The sequence below is a fragment of the Myiozetetes cayanensis genome, unplaced genomic scaffold (genome assembly GCF_022539395.1).
Source record: "Myiozetetes cayanensis isolate MyiCay16 unplaced genomic scaffold, myiCay2020 scf2-11, whole genome shotgun sequence".
In the NCBI taxonomy this organism is placed as follows: domain Eukaryota; kingdom Metazoa; phylum Chordata; class Aves; order Passeriformes; family Tyrannidae; genus Myiozetetes; species Myiozetetes cayanensis.
Genome location: NW_026087411.1, coordinates 62,066,844 through 62,082,888, shown reverse-complemented (window position 1 = coordinate 62,082,888; position 16,045 = coordinate 62,066,844). Strand labels below are relative to the sequence as shown.

Here is a 16,045-nt window from a genome sequence, read left to right as displayed (position 1 = left end):
TGCCTGGTGAGACATGGACAGCGGGGCCGCCTCCTGCCTCCCCCTCCCTCCTCCGGCGGTATGGGAGGGCTGGGAGCCTGATGGCGCTTCTTTCCCTTGGAGGGAGAGCTCTGAGGATGCCCGGGGCCCCGCGCCGCGCCGCCCCTTCCCGGCCCTGTGCCGGTGGCATCTCCGCGGCTCCGCTCTCCGCCTGCCGCGATCCGAGGGCGGCCAGGCCCCCGCTGGGCGACCGCCCGCTCCCCCGCACGGCTCTGCACCCCGGCGGTGGGCGGCCCCCTCCCGTCACCCTCGGCAGGGCGGGCCTTGCCGGGGGCGGGCCGTCGGGCTTGAGGCTGTGCCGCGGCGTGGGAAAGCGCCTCAGAGAGGGTTTGGTGTGCTGGCGGTGTGGTCCTGTGCTGGAGCCCCCCCCCCGCCCCGGGATTTATTTATCTGTGCTCCCGCCCCGGCTAGAAGCTGCGCTGCGCCCCGTGCTCACGATGAAGCGACCTTGCGAGGAAACTACCTCAGACAGCGACATGGACGAGACTATAGACGTGGGGAGTGAGAACAACTACTCGGGGTAAGTGGTGCACTCCTGGGGACGCCGTCTCTGACGGTAGCAGGGGCCGGGATGCGCCCCGGGATGGGGCAGGGCGGGCGGGAATCCAGGCCGCCCGTCGTGGGGAGGGGGTGGCCCCTTGAGGGCAGAGCGGGGTGCTGTTGTGTCCCTCCCGGTCAGCTGGCACCTCGTTCTTAGCCCACCTAAAATTAGCCTCGCGGTCCGACTGCCCGAGCCTCGAAATTACGTGGAACACTCAAGCAGCTTGTGAGCCACTGGACTGCCGTTCATTAGCTCCGCTTAATTTGCCATTTTCAATCCGATCTTTTCCTAAATCGGTCCTGAGCAGGCCGAACAACCTAAAGGGATCGGCACCAGTGAGAAACGATCCGTAGTAAGTAAGCAGGGATCCCCAGCAGTTGAACTTCAGCAAACCCGCCGTGCGAGCCGAGGGCGAGCAGGGGTGTTTGCCCAGGCAGGGCCAGGCTGCGCTCGCTGCGGGCACGGTGAGGGGCTTTGGGGCTGGTCCTGCCAGTTTAGAGGCTCATGTACTGGACCTCTGTCTCATCCGCATCAGCGGCCAAACGAGTATTAAAAAGCTAGTGGATTTTTTTCACTCGCTTATGATAAAGTAAAAGCCTTTTCGTACTCGTGGGTAATATAGGCTTAAAAGTGGGTTTTGAATTCTGCTCCTGATGCCGAACGATGCAACTGACCCGGGTTGGGCAACTGGCATCGTACTTGAGCATCTGTTGACTCACATAGCAATGGGCAGGAACGTCAAAACCCAGCAGGCCTGGCAGAGGTTGTGTCATAGTGTACATGCACTTACCACCTCTGTTGGCATATAGAGATGGTTCACGTGGGTTTGGGCTTGGTTCTTCAGCCTGTACAGGCTTTATATGCAAAGGGCTTGTCTCCAGGAATTGTCTCCAGGAATGGACTTTATTTCCAACAGAATGTTCTGCAATTCAAAATATATGCTGGGACACTCAAAACTGAAATACCTCTCTCTTTAAAAATACTGTGCAATGCAAGGCGTGTTTTCTAGGCATTGAAAATGGCATGAAAGGGACTGCACACGTGATTTGGTGACCTAAGGTGTCTTCAAAGAGTGTTGTCAAGTTTTGCAACACCTGACGTACTTTTATTGTTCCACAGGCAAAGTAATAGTTCTGTCATTCGATCAAATTCTCCAACAACGACATCTCAGATCATGGCCAGAAAGAAAAGAAGAGGGGTATGTTGCATTTAATTTTTTTCACGTCTGACAATTTTCATGTGTGCTGTGCTTTTTTCCTCCAATGCTTTTTATAAACTTAATGTGTTTTGTTTCTTTGGGAATAGATTATAGAGAAAAGGCGCCGTGATCGTATAAATAACAGTTTATCAGAGCTGAGGCGGCTTGTGCCAACTGCTTTTGAAAAACAAGTAAGCCCTTTTTTTTTTTTTTTTTTTAAAATTCTGTATCTCATCTGGCAATGTTAGTTCTCTTGTAAATCTCATTAAAATAATACTGTATGTGTCCTGATCTGGCACAAAGCAGGCATTTCAATAAAATGCTTTGTTGTGGCAAAAGTATTAGAAACATAATTCATTATAAGGCTGAAAAACATTTCCATTCTTTGGCTTGTTTTTCCCTTAAGGGTAACTGTGTTCATGTTGCCTCTGTTCTTGCAATGAATTCCAGTAGTGGCTTTGTTGAAAATGTGCATTACTCCATATTTTTTAAAAAACTACACAAACACAACACAACTCTCCCAAACCTGTGTGTAAATTATCCTTCTGTCTAAATCTTTAAATATAATCTTCTTTGCCCCTACTTTAAGAAACCTTTATTTTTAAATCTTGTCATTGCAAACTAATCAATTCAGTTTCCTTAGAAGGGAACAGACAGTCTGGATTATTCACATTTTAAAATAACTCTTTAGAACCGGTACATGAGGAGGTGGAATAGGCCCATGTTTTGTGGGCTAGTGAAGTCAGTGATATTCGGACTTTCAGCGAGAAAGTATTGAGCAGGAAAACTGGAAGGATCCAGCTAACTTTGGCTCAGTTCCTTGGTCATGAAATTTCAGACCAAAAACTTAGAATACAATCTGCTCTTCTAAAAAAAGGCTTTTTGTTTTTGCCAATCAAATTAATTTTTTTTCAATATCTTGATTTTTATTTTTTGGGCTTTGATTCAATATTTAGCATTGTTCCTGTTTTTCTGGATGTGTCTGAAGATCTATGGATGTGTGCAATTGACACTGTGTTTCAATAAAAAGGAAACATCTGAAAATAAATAACCTGACTTCCTTGTAATAGTAAAATTATAAAAAAACCCAGAAAATAAAATCTGACAGCAGGATTGGGAAGTGCTGAACGCCAGTGGTAACTACGTGGCAAACATTGCACCGTATTAAGGCTGTTCCATCCCTGGCCTGAACAAAAGCTGGCTAAAACTGAATTTAAATATTGGTGAGAGCATCACTTGTGTCACCTGCAATATGATTTTAGTAACTGGTAGTTGTCACTGAGCCCTTGCATTGGTACTGGCAAAACAGCGACAGAGATATTTTCAGCTAGATAAACAGGGGCAAGAGACAACAGTTGCTTGTCCCATTTTATTGTTTATTTCTTGAAAACCACAAACATTATAAAACAAGTCCTACAAGAGGCTTTGGAAATTACCCAGCGCCATGCAGTTTTTAGCTATTAGTCACTCTCGCTGAGACAGCTTGTACTGTGTCTATGGAAAAGATGAAGTCTGAGAACACTACAGGATGTAGTTACATGTAAAATGAGGAATTCTGACGAAAAATTCACACGCACACCAACCTTTGTACGAGCAAAGCATTGAAAGCAATAAGCGGATTGAAAAAATGTATCGGCGTAAAAATGGGCACGCGCTGTATTTGGATCAGAAAGTCCCACCATTTTTCTGCAATATGCCAAGGACAAAGTCATCAGTCCTTTTCCAGCTCCTTGACATTCAGCTCACTGGAGTTTCCAAGTTGGAGGTTTAGTTTCGCTTCCGCCTCCTTCCCTTCCCAAATCACAGCACTGCTCTCGAGACCATAGCAGAGATGGACACTGTGGAGGAGGGTGTAAGCCTTGCCTAACTCGCACACATGCCAGCTGGGTGAAGCCAGCTGAGACTGTGAGGTGGCCCAGATGATAACCAAGAGAAAGAAATTTGCTTGCAGGATGTGATGCACAGATATCTGCAGCTTGTTTTAGCTGATGCCAATGGATGATCTCTTCCCTGGAAATAACATTTCTGTTGTCTGGGAATGCTCCATATATTGAAGGGAATGCTACCAGGCAGAACAGTTTTATTTATATATTAATATTACCTTTTGAATTGTATTTTGTACTTTTTCAGTACCTGTTGTAGCTCTGTGAACCACCCCCAGTGTCAGAAAAGATTTTTATTGACAGAGCAGCTACGCCCATGCTTTTTCACGGTACTTAGTCCTTACAACTAGGCCTCTCAGTAACTTAAAATACTGTGGACTGTGCAGCTGTTTTTTCAGTGGAGAATGAGAATTAAATATTCAGCAGTCAAATAACATGCTGAAAAAGAACAGGAGATTAAGAGAGGGATAGTGCTGGGTGTGTGTCCGCAGGGACATCTACCGGTTATAGCACAGAAAGTAATGTTGCAGCAGGATCTTCATCGATGACCATACAGACCCGTCTTGTCAGCTCTCCATTTGTGTTTGTCATTAAAAAGAAGTCCAGGAAGTTACATATTTCTCTCATTTTATAAAGATGTCATCCTACAGTACCTTTAAGGCCAGAGCTACACTGAGCTATAGCCCTAATAAAGCAAAATTCTGCTGCTGCTGCTCATGTCACTAGATAGGAGATGGCATTAGTCCGTAGACAAAGTCTGGGAAGCAGATGCTCACAAAAGAATTAAGCTGAAAATGTCCTAATGATAGGGGAAATTGAAACCACAAGGCTGAGCTCAGTGGAAAGTATATCAAATTAAAGTTTCTAGTACCCGTAAGCCTTTATTTATACATTTCTCTTATCTCAAAGGGATCTGCCAAATTAGAAAAAGCGGAAATACTGCAAATGACAGTGGATCATCTGAAGATGCTGCAGGCGACAGGAGGTAAAGGTAAGGAGCCAATGATTTCTTTTCTAATATTTGGGGAAATCTCAGTAAAAACAACAAAAATGTGCTTTGAGGAGCTGTGATAGGCGTTTCCAGATTAAAGGAGTGGAAATCAATGCTAATGGCAGGATTGAACTCGTGGGAAAGAACTACTGGGACAAAAGAAGCACTTGACCCTGGGCTTGTGTTTGCTTTCATAACACTGTGGGAGTAAAGGCTTCATTCACAGGCAGCCCAGTCAGAGATTTGTTTGGGGTTTCCAAAGAGCACTGAAATCTGCACAGGGAGACAAAACAAATACACAAACACCAAACATAAACAGAAGGTTTGTGGCAACAATTGTATAGCACAAAACCTATGCTAAACCTCATTATCCAGCAGCTATACCGAAGGAAGTGGATGGAGAGGAACTTTATTTTTAAAATATTTTCTTTGTTCTGGAAAGACTTTTCAGTGCCGTGTTAGACCATCTCATTCACCAGAACAAAACCCAGTTTTGCTCTATACAGCTCCAGGTACCTGACAAAGCAGACAGACAGGAGGCTAGCCGTGCTCTCTGCACTCATATTTCTATGCTACATTTGTGTGTCAGAGGCCTGGGCAGTTCCCTGTTAATGGGTGCTGGTGTGACACAGTGGCTGCACTGGCTGACCCGCTAGATCAGCTGGCTGCCGAGAGTCGAGCGTACCTCGCTTGTGCAAGCTGACAGTCCCGAGGCTGGAGGCCAGATGATTTCAGCCACCCACGAGGTGTTCTGTGCAGTCATGATTTTGGAACTTATTTGGAGCGAAAAACTTGCGTCCTGTAAGCACGGTCCCACGTCCCATGCCATCAACTGTGATCGTTGTTCAAATTGTGGTAATGAAAACCAGCTGATTCTTCATTCACCCACTATGCCATATAGGTAAAAGCTAGCAAAGAAGCTGCTGGTCTCTCCTTCTTCCTTTTTTTTGATTAAAGTTTTTAGCGGATGATTGAATTACTGCTTCTCTCCGTACCTTGCAGCAATTACAAAACTCAACTTAGAACCAGTGCATGCCTAACAACAGATGGCTATAGGAAAGCAAGTTGAAGGCTGGTGGTCTGTTAATTGTGAACATTAGCACCAAGCTGATATACCTTTTTTCTACGTGTTAAGGAGTTTCTTCTAGGAGTCCATTTAAGCTTAAACTTTATGGGTGACTCGTTCAGTAAGAGATGAAAGGAATATTATTGCCCATCAGGTAACAGACATGCCTCTTGATTCCTCAGAAAATGTGCAAAATTAGAAAAAAAGAAATTAACATATATATCTAGAAATCCTTGAGGAAAGCACTGTTTAGTTGGTAAAGCTACACATCTGAACGTTACGAAAACACCAGAATTGATCACACTTGTGCAGTCTGGACTTGGATCCTGTGTGTGTGTGCGTGAAGGTGCCATCTCTAATTGCGTGGTAGCCGCTCCACAAGCACTGTCTCACTCAGTGCACAGAGCAAACAGCGCTAGTCTGCTGAGGGAAGTGGTGGCTGTCTCACTTCATCCTCCCCATGCGACGTGTGGCTCAGTTATCCCAGCCTGACCCCCACTTCACATGGCACATTGTTCCTCTGAGGAGCCGCAGCAGCTCCCACCCCTCCAATGTCTGCAACAACAGCAGGAGGGCCAGGAGGTGAACCCAGTCAGAGACCTAATTTAATAGGAAGCTTCCTTCCCCTGCTTCCCCGCCCAAAAAAAAAAGTATGTGGGGGATTTTTTTATAACTGGGTCAGTTGGCCCAGCTAGTGAGGGTGGGAGCCGTGGGACAGAGAGAGATGTTGGCAGAGGCCCAGCCTCCGTCTGCTGCTAGACAAGCTGGATGTTGTTAGCAGTCCCAGGTTCTGCGATCTGGTCTCCTCCTTGGTCAGCCACTAATCCTCTGCCCAGGCTAACTCTGGCACACCTGAGGCAGTGTGGGGAAGGATGAAACGTTGGGGTGTGGAGAGAAGAGATGCAGGCTGATTTCTGCAGCTGCCTCTCACACTGTGGTCCACAAATACTACAACTTTATTGTCTCCTTCTATCCCAGAGATAAGGGTAATCTCACTGCATGAATTAAGAAACTGTAAGAAAAAGAGGTTTGAGAATTAGTACTGGGCAAAGTTTAAGCCTGCTTTCCTGCTTACTTAATATTTTACTTTGCAGCTTAAGTAACAGTTTTAAATATAACTTCTTTGGGTGTTTTTAAAGTAGATGATTGTTTTATTCACAAGTGTAGTGATTCCCACTTCATAATTGTGAGCAGAAGTTTTTTGTATCAGCAAAAACGTCAGTTTCATCATTTTTCCCATGGACAAAAGCAATTATTGCAGGAAGGAGAAATGGGTCCTGATACCCTTCTTCTCCTCTGCATTGAGGGCTGGGGAGAATTTCTCCTCCTCATGCAGAAAGGAGGACACCCAGGATGTGAAATGCATTGGGCTCGGCAAGTCAGGACAGTGTCCGCCACTCTCAGCACACTGAGCCTTAGGTGGGCATACTGGAAGGAAACCTGATGTGGCTTCTGACCCTTCTCTGCTTTTCTGAGCTGCCTGGGTGGGCAGGCAGATGCCTCCAAGGACCTGTGCAGACTCCACGTTTCTGCCGCCCTGACGCAGGTGCGGGCAGTGGTCTCTTGTTCACGTTGAGTTATTACTTTGGCCTAGGGCCAGGGCTTTTTGCTGACGGTGCAAGCACGCACGGGGAGGAGTGATTTGTCAACAGTGAGTTGCTTGCTGAGACCTCAGTGTGGTTTTATTGCAGATTCACTGCAAATTTAGCTTGAGTGGCTGACACCTGGGTCAGCACCATGGGTTTGTGTAGCTCAAATGACCCGTGCCCCGTGTGCAGCGCAGGTGGGTTACCAGGACAGCTGAAGTAAAACCAAGACTTCCCATTTGCTACAAAACAGTGGCATGTACACGTGTAGGTGGTGGTGGAGGATATTCTTGGGTTTTGGAAGGAAATGAGAAACAACATTTTTAAGTCCCTGTCAGAGGGGGGAAGCTGGAGAAGGGGAAACCTGGAAAAGATAACCATCAAAACATAATGGAGCCTGGGAGTCCTAGCTCTCATCTACCCTCTGTTTTTGTGTCTAGGCCACCATAGGAGACTGAAAGGGAGCCAGGATCACCAGGGCTTTGGGATGGCTCGTCATAGAGCCAGCAGCTCAGAGTCAGAGGGAGCTGGTGACAACCACATCCCCCACATCTCCTCTGGTCCAGAAGGAGGGACAGAGGGAGGCTGGGAAGCCCTGGCTTGAGCTGAGTGCTCCCAGGACTCCCAGGCTGGCTGACTTGTGGCCAGAGCTGGGAAGTGGTTTTGGCTCTGCATCAGCTCCTCTGAAGCCGCTGGAGGTCCTGGAGCCTCCAGCCTGGCTGACTGGTGCACCCGAGAAGGTACCCTCCTATCTCACCACTGCTGGCATGCCTGGTCTTTGTTTCTCAGGATTTCACTCAAACTAAAGCATTTCCACAGATCATTTGGTCGCAGTGGACCTAGCAGGAGAAAAGCTTTGAGAAATTAGTGCTTGCTGACAGAAGTCGTTGGCCCCTTATGCTCGCTGATTTGCTGACCTAGCCAGAGTTTGTTTCGGGTTGAGATGAATAAGATGGCCTGCAGCTAAAGCGCCATTGTGATTTGGCAAGAAGGGGTGTATAGTGGGCAGGGGATTTGGGGCAACATCTACAAATGTGCCCAGGTTAATTCTATGATGTGGGCATGCGGCGATGGAAACACTCCTTTTTAGCTTGAAAATTTATAGAAGTGAAAAAAGCCATCTAAGGAGCTAGCACTTTTCAGAAAGGCAGAGATTATTTCATGACAGAGTACAAGGTATTGCTGCCACGTTCCTCCATAATAAGGGCATTTGGTCTTTATATATGGATACACATCACTGTCATGCATACCTAAAAATTTTCATTGAATGCAAGTGGAAAAACACTACGCCAACTTGGGAGTGAATAGGATATTATTTCCCCAATGAGAGTAAATTTAAACTAAAATAGGAAAATTGCAAAAACCAGAATAGGTTTTTTTGGTTGAAGAGCTGCAACGTAAACACAAGATTTTATGCTATACCCTTTTAGAAAGAGAGTATCTTTTCATGTGCATTTAATAAGACTTTTGGTTTTTTTCAAATGCTTTTTTGTCCTGGGCCTGTGAGGCTCCAGTTGCTGTTTGTAGAAATACCTCATGGGCCATATGACTGTCAGTCTTCCATCTCCAAATTAGCAATGGCATTACATAAAACGTTTTCTCAGTAAAGCTTTTTATTGTGTGTGTGCAGAGTCATCACAAGATGTTTTTAGTTTGTAGTTAAGTAACACCGTATGTCGTATTGTCTTAATGACTCTCTGAAGTAGATGGGACCCCGGCAGCAGTTACAACAACTATCTCACAATGTCAAGAAATAGTTTGAAGCATTAGGATGAATGCCAGTGTAAGGAAGAAAAGGCAGGGTAGTACATGCAAGCTCTCTGATCTCCAGCCTGTTTCTTTGTGTGGATAAGCATCTCATTCACACATACAGGATCAACACTGCACTGCAGCAGCTTGCCGAGGAATTTCAGAAGAGGCATCATGTCTCTTTTTAAGTGTCTTATGGACTTAGTTCTTTTCATGTGTATATTGTCTGCATAAACAACTGCAGCCTATTGCATTACAGGGATGGTCACAGAGATCGTTTACAGATCAGAGAACAAACTTCTAATATTCCATATCTTAACCCATAAATGGCAAACAGGAGATGGGGCAGCTGAGCCGGGACCAGCTGGGCTGTTTCACCTAATGTCGGCTGGGAAGCCAGCTCCACACTCAACACATCTTTTGCCCTCCCCTTGCAGGTTATTTTGATGCTCATTCCCTGGCCATGGATTTCATGAGCATCGGCTTCCGAGAGTGCTTGACAGAAGTCGCAAGGTACTTGACTTCGGTGGAAGGTCTCGACACATCTGACCCTCTGCGTGTTAGACTCGTGTCTCACCTGAGCACCTGTGCATCTCAGAGGGAAGCTGCTGCCATGACCTCCTCCATGGCCCACCACCACCACCCCTTGCATCCTCACCACTGGGCAGCTGCCTTTCACCACCTCCCAGCCGCCTTGCTGCAGCCAAATGGACTCCACGCCTCCGATGCCGCCCCATGCAGACTCTCCTCGGATGTGCCCCCCCACGGCTCCGCCCTGCTCACGGCCACCTTCGCCCACACCGATGCTGCCCTCAGAGTTCCCTCCGCTGGCAGCATCGCTCCCTGTGTCCCTCCTCTCTCTACCTCCCTCTTGTCCCTCTCGGCTACTGTTCATGCGGCGGCAGCCGCAGCTACAGCTGCTGCCCAGAGCTTCCCCCTCTCCTTCACTGGCACCTTCCCCATGCTTCCCCCCAGCGCGGCTGCTGCTGCCGTGGCTGCAGCAACAGCCATCACCCCTCCGCTGGCCGTATCGGCCACTGCCAGCCCTCAGCAGGCCGGCAGCGGAGGCAGCACTAAACCATACCGACCCTGGGGGACTGAAGTTGGAGCATTTTAAGCATCCCCGCCCTCTCTCCTCCCAGTCCAGCTCCCTCCTCTCCCTCAGCACACGCACATGTGCTCAACCCACACACACACCCACACCCACGCACGGGCCTCCGGGACTTGGTGTGTCCTTCCCACTCAGACTGCCTGGGTGGCCGCCTTCACCCAAAGGGCTTGAGAGGTGCCGGCAAGCCCACCGAGGAATGGCACAGTTATCTTCCTCACTGGGTGCCGGAGAGGTCTTGGGGTGACTGACACCTTCTTCTCAGTTTGTCTTGCTGGAGGCACCTTGAGGGAGCAGCAATGGCTTTCATAACAGTGTGACCATATCGGCACATAGAGGTTTCCTGTGAAATACTTAGGAATACATAGACGTTAGAACTAATAATTCTCCAGCTATGCATCTTTGTTTGGCAGAGAGTGAGGGATTGCATCTACCAGGTCTACTCAGGCTAGAAAAAGAGTTTGAGTTTCATAAGTGCCTGACATTGAAAAAATAATAAATAAATATATATATGTGTGTGTGTTCTGCTAAAACAAATAACACTGCACAGGTATAGAAATGGTATGGAGGACAGACAAAATTCTGCATTCAACTTCAGAACTCAGATACCTTTCCAGGGCAGAGCGTGCTATTGAAGGGGAGAGGGTTTTTTAGCCAAAAGATTGCCCAGGAAGAATGTTCAGTTTGACAGGCCTAGTTGTCACTTCCTTAGTTCACTTTATTTGTACAGACTTGCCAAATTGTGATGTCTAGCATAGCATTGGCAAAAGCAATTATCTTATCAGTGCTGGGATTAATGAACGTTTCAGCGCTGCCTGTGAGCCCTGAGGCACCCATTTTTATGGCTTAAACATGGTGCTAGCTCTATCTGCACAAACAGTGAATTTGTCATGCACCCAGAAGTAACCACCTATTTAAAGTGTGCACACTTGGATACAGTTGATTCATGCCAATACAAGAGACTCAGTGTTGTAAGAGTTCAACTTAACTTATTTAGCTGTATTTGGACATTTACTTTTAGCTGATTCCGTGCAAGATCCTTCTATTTTTCACTATCAGCTTCTGGGAGAATGATCACTCTGGGTATGAATGAAGTTACGGTAGGGACAATTTATAAATTGGCTATTAACATGCCAACATTGTAATGTGGGTTTGATTCCAAACCAAAATGAATGTATTAATGGGATGTGAGTAAATTATTTTGTCAATACCCAGATAACTAGTGCTGCATAAAATGGTTTGCTTTCATTTTTTATTACAGTGACTTAAAATAACATAAGTATTTTAATACATCCAGTCAAGAACTAGAGATTTTATGTAAAAAAAAATAAAAATAAAAATAAAGCACAGCATGTATTATTATGCACTTGATTTCTCTGCTGTGTGGAGAAAGCAATAAGCATTGAGAATGTTAAACATTATGCAAAATATACTTTAAAATATTTGTTTTAAAAATACTGTACCTACTTGGTCTTTTATGCATTACCTTGTTAACCTTTTTCTATGCAAAAGTCTTTACATATCACTAATTAAATGAAGTCCTTTTTGACTGCGTTTTATGGATGATTTGTTGCAGTTTTTGTTTGTTTTTGAGGAATACTTGTGGTCCCAGTTTTTTTCTGCCACTGGTAACAAGCCTTTTGGCTGCTCTTTACTCTTCTGCTCCCCTTGTTCAGCCAGGAAGCCTGTCTCATACAGCGTGCTCTGGAAGAGGCAGGAAAAAGCAGCACTGAAGCAGCACTGTTTTTCAGGCTTGTAAACTGGTTCTGCATTGACAATGTGCTTAATGATGCAAACCTATCTGTCCATCCTGGAGAGCCCCAAAAACCGTTGGAGTTTTTAGGTTCAGCTTTCTTTCAGATCCACACTAAGGGTTTAGAAGGCAAAAAGTTTAATCAACATCATAAAATATACAGAATGAGAGGAGGTAGTTTTTACCTCCAGTTTTGATCTTCTAATTTGCCAATTCTCACTGAGGCAAGGATTTGTTATTGTTTCATCTGAGACCTGCAAAGCCCCTCTATGGAAGGTGTGTAAAGCTCTGTTTAGAGGTATAAGCATGAAGCTGTACATGTCTGAATGCCCAAGTTACAGCTGACAAGACTGTGGCAGAGAAGAAGGGTGATCACTCTGCAGTCAGACAGATCCGTCACCTGTCATCAAAAGCCTCAGCAGCCTCAGCTCAGTGGCTCACTCCCTATGATCCCTTTCTCTCAAATGTTAAACCTGGAACAGATCCCTGCCTGAATCATCTGATCTCCAGCACCTGGAGAAGGCAAAGAAGCCTTGCAATCCCTGCACTGTAAAACAACCTTGATATTCTTTGAAGTATTGTATGGAGGGGAATATGACATTTTTCTGATTAAGGACAGTAATGCTGCACTGCTGTACTGCCATTTTTAGCAGCATATAGTTCAGGTACCATTCACTTTCTATGTATGTAATTTCAAGAAAAAAGACATTAATGAACTGGCATAAAACAGGGTTTACATGAAAAAGAGCAGGTTGCGGCCCTACTTGACTTTAAGATGTTAACTATTAATCTGCCTTCTAAGAGCCTGATAGGAGGTCTCCCATTCATGTAAAGTTAAAAACTGGCACCCACTGACTTGGTTCCCTCCCATCTAATTGATGTACCCAAAAACATTATCATTTGTTTCCCCAAATGCAATATTCTGCCTCATTCTAAATAAAAAAGAGGAAAAAAAAGTCAGTTTGAAAAAATATTTCTAAGACACTGATTAGATGAAAGTGTAGTTATTTTAACATCCTGAAACAATACACCACAGATGGATTTGCTGCAACCTCTTTGGTCCTATCCCATTTTCACTCATAAAACAGGCCAGATCCATGGATGATGAGTTGCTGATGTCTTCTCTATTGCTTGTTGTGTTCTCTTCTGTCCCGTTTTGATTTCTTTTAATTCAATCACCTAGAGAGGCCAGGACACTAAGCAGGAGCTCATCCTTCATGCCTGTTTATTCCTAGCCAGTTGGGAACCTCTCTGAGAGTGGATGAGGATTTTGCAAGTGAGAAATTAATGGAGAAGTATATTTCACATGTGCTGTTGGAAAGACATCAGAGGGTAGTAGCTTCTGATGGCTTTGGTGCTAACAGGTGATGATTGTGCTAACTGGTCAGAGCTGAAGAAGTCTGTGCAGTTTTTAAAACAGAGCAAGGGAAAGCTGTTTACTTGGCATAACCAAGATCCAAAGGGTAGGACTCGTGGCTGTGCACGTGTAACCTTACTTCAGCCCTTTTCTATCTTTATTCATTCAGTGATGAATGGACCTGGATGAAGAATAAAGTTTTTAATTTATATAATTTGGGACATAATCATAGCACATACCACAAGAAGGCAAATCAGGGTGCTTGTTCAACAGTAAGCAGTTGGCTTTGACTAACTTTTCAATGGGTGGGTTTGCAACCTTAAATTCCAGTTTTCAAGAGGATCAAAGCAGGTTATGCGATTTCCTAGAATGTTTTTCTTAAGAGGAAAAAACTAAAAACCAATTCTGTCACTCAGCATTAGCAGGCTCGAAACCTTAGCCCTCAGCTATGCAAATAAAAAGCACTTAGGCTGCTGAGAGAAGATTATTACCCGGGAGAGAAGACAGGCAATTGAGAGGCGGTGCTGCCTGTCCTCCCTCTGCTCTGATTGCAAGTGGAGGAAATCCGGCATTAGATATTGCCCAGAAGAAAAACCAGCTACTGTGGCTGAGTGTTGAATGCATATATTCAAAGTAGAATAATCATCTCATGGTTGTGACTACATCTGCCTGAAAAACTGCCAGGAGGTGCCAGTTCATGCTGCTCACACTCCTTAGTGTGAGCCTTCAAAATGTTTGCTTGCAGCTATTTTGGAAGATTACACTTTAACCAGGATGTTGTGAGATAAACCTGGGACATGGATATTGGCAAATTCTTAGGGCTATTGTAAATGAGGAATTTCTTCTTTACAATAGGAAAAGGTCACAAGCATTTTTTAATCAGAAGATACAACATCAGAAAATCTACTGAAGTGTGGACTGTTACCTGCTTTGTAGTCACCAAGCTCATTAATCATCTGCTTCTACAGGCACAGATAGCCTGAGATCACACAAATGAGGACCTGGGTGATTGAACAGTCATTGGTAGTTTCGTCCAACTTGGAGAAAAGATGAAGGAATTGGTATAGCTTTGTTTGCAAGCCTCATTTTTGTGAGGTCATTGCATGAGCCTGAGTTAATTTTACTCACCAGTGAACTTTTTATTTGTGCTCTGTTTATCTGCTTCATCATTTTACACAGCAAGTACTTGCGTGTTTGGAAGCTAATGTGTAAAAGTCTCAAAGGGATGATTGCAGCAACACACTTCACCATAACCGGAAACGATAAACAGAGGAGCACCAGGCAGGTGCTAGAAATGCCAGGATCTCCACCTGAGGGTAAACTAAACCTTTCCTGATTTATAAATGAAACAATATTTTGAGAGATCTGAAAGTATGTGAGATTTTGCTTTGTTTGTTGTTTTTTTTCCTGGTAATTGCTACTACTGGAAGTTGTAAAGTGCTATTAATGTGTAAATACAATCACTTAGTCAGCATGTAGTTGCCTAAATATTTGCTATGTCCTAAGCTGGGCTCCAACCTCTGGAAGGTGCAGGTCTCCTTTGTGTCTTGTGTCACCTCTTTCTCTGTGCAGATGCCTGGGAAACTCAAGTTGCTTAAATGGCACTAAATGTGTGTGGCCAGGCAACTGAATTTCTCCCTATCTTCCATAATCTCCAGAGATGTGATCTAAGTTTTTCAAAGAATCAGACTCCTCACCAGAAAAAACAACAGAACAATATCAAAATCATTTGGCGATAATGTGTTGTCATCATCTATCAATCCTTTAAAACTAAGACTACTTGACACTTCATTCAACACTAATTTCAGAAGTTCTCTTAATGGTCTGACTGCAGCAGTGGCAGTGATTATAAGACGATACCAATATAATTTATTTTTAAGGGTTATTTTTCTCCATTCATGACGGCAATGCAAAGCTGGGACACATGAACTGGTGTCATACCCTAGATATTCAAATATCAGAATCAAAAGGAAATGATTATGGGAAATAAAATGAAGTATGCCTGGGTGAATTACTTCCATGGTCTGGAGAGGCAGGCTCATTTTTTACAGATACAACTGCAAATATTGAATTCAAGCAAAGATAAATGTTTTAGACAACGTTTATCTAAAGAGTGCCATTACTTACGCTACAGGAAAGTCCTTCTGAGGTGTTGACTTAATTTTGCTTTCTGCTCAGTCCATATTTGGCATTTTTGTCTTCTACAAAGGAAAGTCTTCAGAATGAAAAAATATCTTGATGCAACTGTGGTTGCTGGGAACTTTTGAACGCTGCCGGTGTCTTCATGTGTGTTACACTGCAAGAGCTCTGCACACAGTGCTCCAGGAAACAGTGTCTCAATAGAAGATCAATGAAAAGTGTTTTCCTTGTAAAGAATACCCATACATATTACTGTGTGGTAAGTGAAAATCTAACAAATGACTACAATGCAACACAGAAACCTAAGCAGACAAAATTATAATTACTTAAAGGCCTATACTTTTTTCCCCCCTTTGTTTTGATTTAACTCAGAATGCTGTATTTATCTATATCTCAGAGAGACAAGTAACATTAATTTTCTTCAGGAGAAGGACTCTCTCGCTCAAGTAGTTTAAAAGAAAAGTTATGCATTCAAGATACATTTTTGCAATTTGATTAAAAAGATGAGGTATGTTGTGTGTTGATTGTTCACATAGCTTTTAATGTCACTTGCCAGCACAACCCTTGGCTTTAATATACAAAACCTAAAATGAGGTAACATTGTTTTTCTCCCCACCTCCTCTCCCTTTCTTGCT

The 16,045-nt window shown here is 44.4% G+C and overlaps 1 protein-coding gene across 1 annotated transcript; it reads left to right on the top strand.

Annotated features, from left to right (window-relative positions):
- The first annotated feature begins 401 nt into the window (after positions 1–401).
- HEY2 (hes related family bHLH transcription factor with YRPW motif 2) lies at positions 402–11,724 on the top strand. Its single transcript, XM_050316450.1, has 5 exons — positions 402–559; positions 1,700–1,778; positions 1,886–1,969; positions 4,571–4,652; positions 9,491–11,724. The coding sequence occupies exons 1-5, from the start codon at positions 477–479 to the stop codon at positions 10,168–10,170; spliced, it is 1,008 nt and encodes a 335-aa protein (XP_050172407.1). The 5' UTR covers positions 402–476; the 3' UTR covers positions 10,171–11,724.
- The last annotated feature ends 4,321 nt before the right edge of the window (positions 11,725–16,045 follow it).

Excerpts from the sequence above, each read along its gene's own strand:
- HEY2 (XM_050316450.1), top strand. The coding sequence starts at position 477 with ATGAAGCGACCTTGCGAGGAAACTACCTCAGACAGCGACATGGACGAG. Across the intron at positions 1,779-1,885 it reads CCAGAAAGAAAAGAAGAGGG|ATTATAGAGAAAAGGCGCCG; the intron begins GTATGTTGCATT and ends CTTTGGGAATAG. Across the intron at positions 4,653-9,490 it reads GCAGGCGACAGGAGGTAAAG|GTTATTTTGATGCTCATTCC; the intron begins GTAAGGAGCCAA and ends CTCCCCTTGCAG.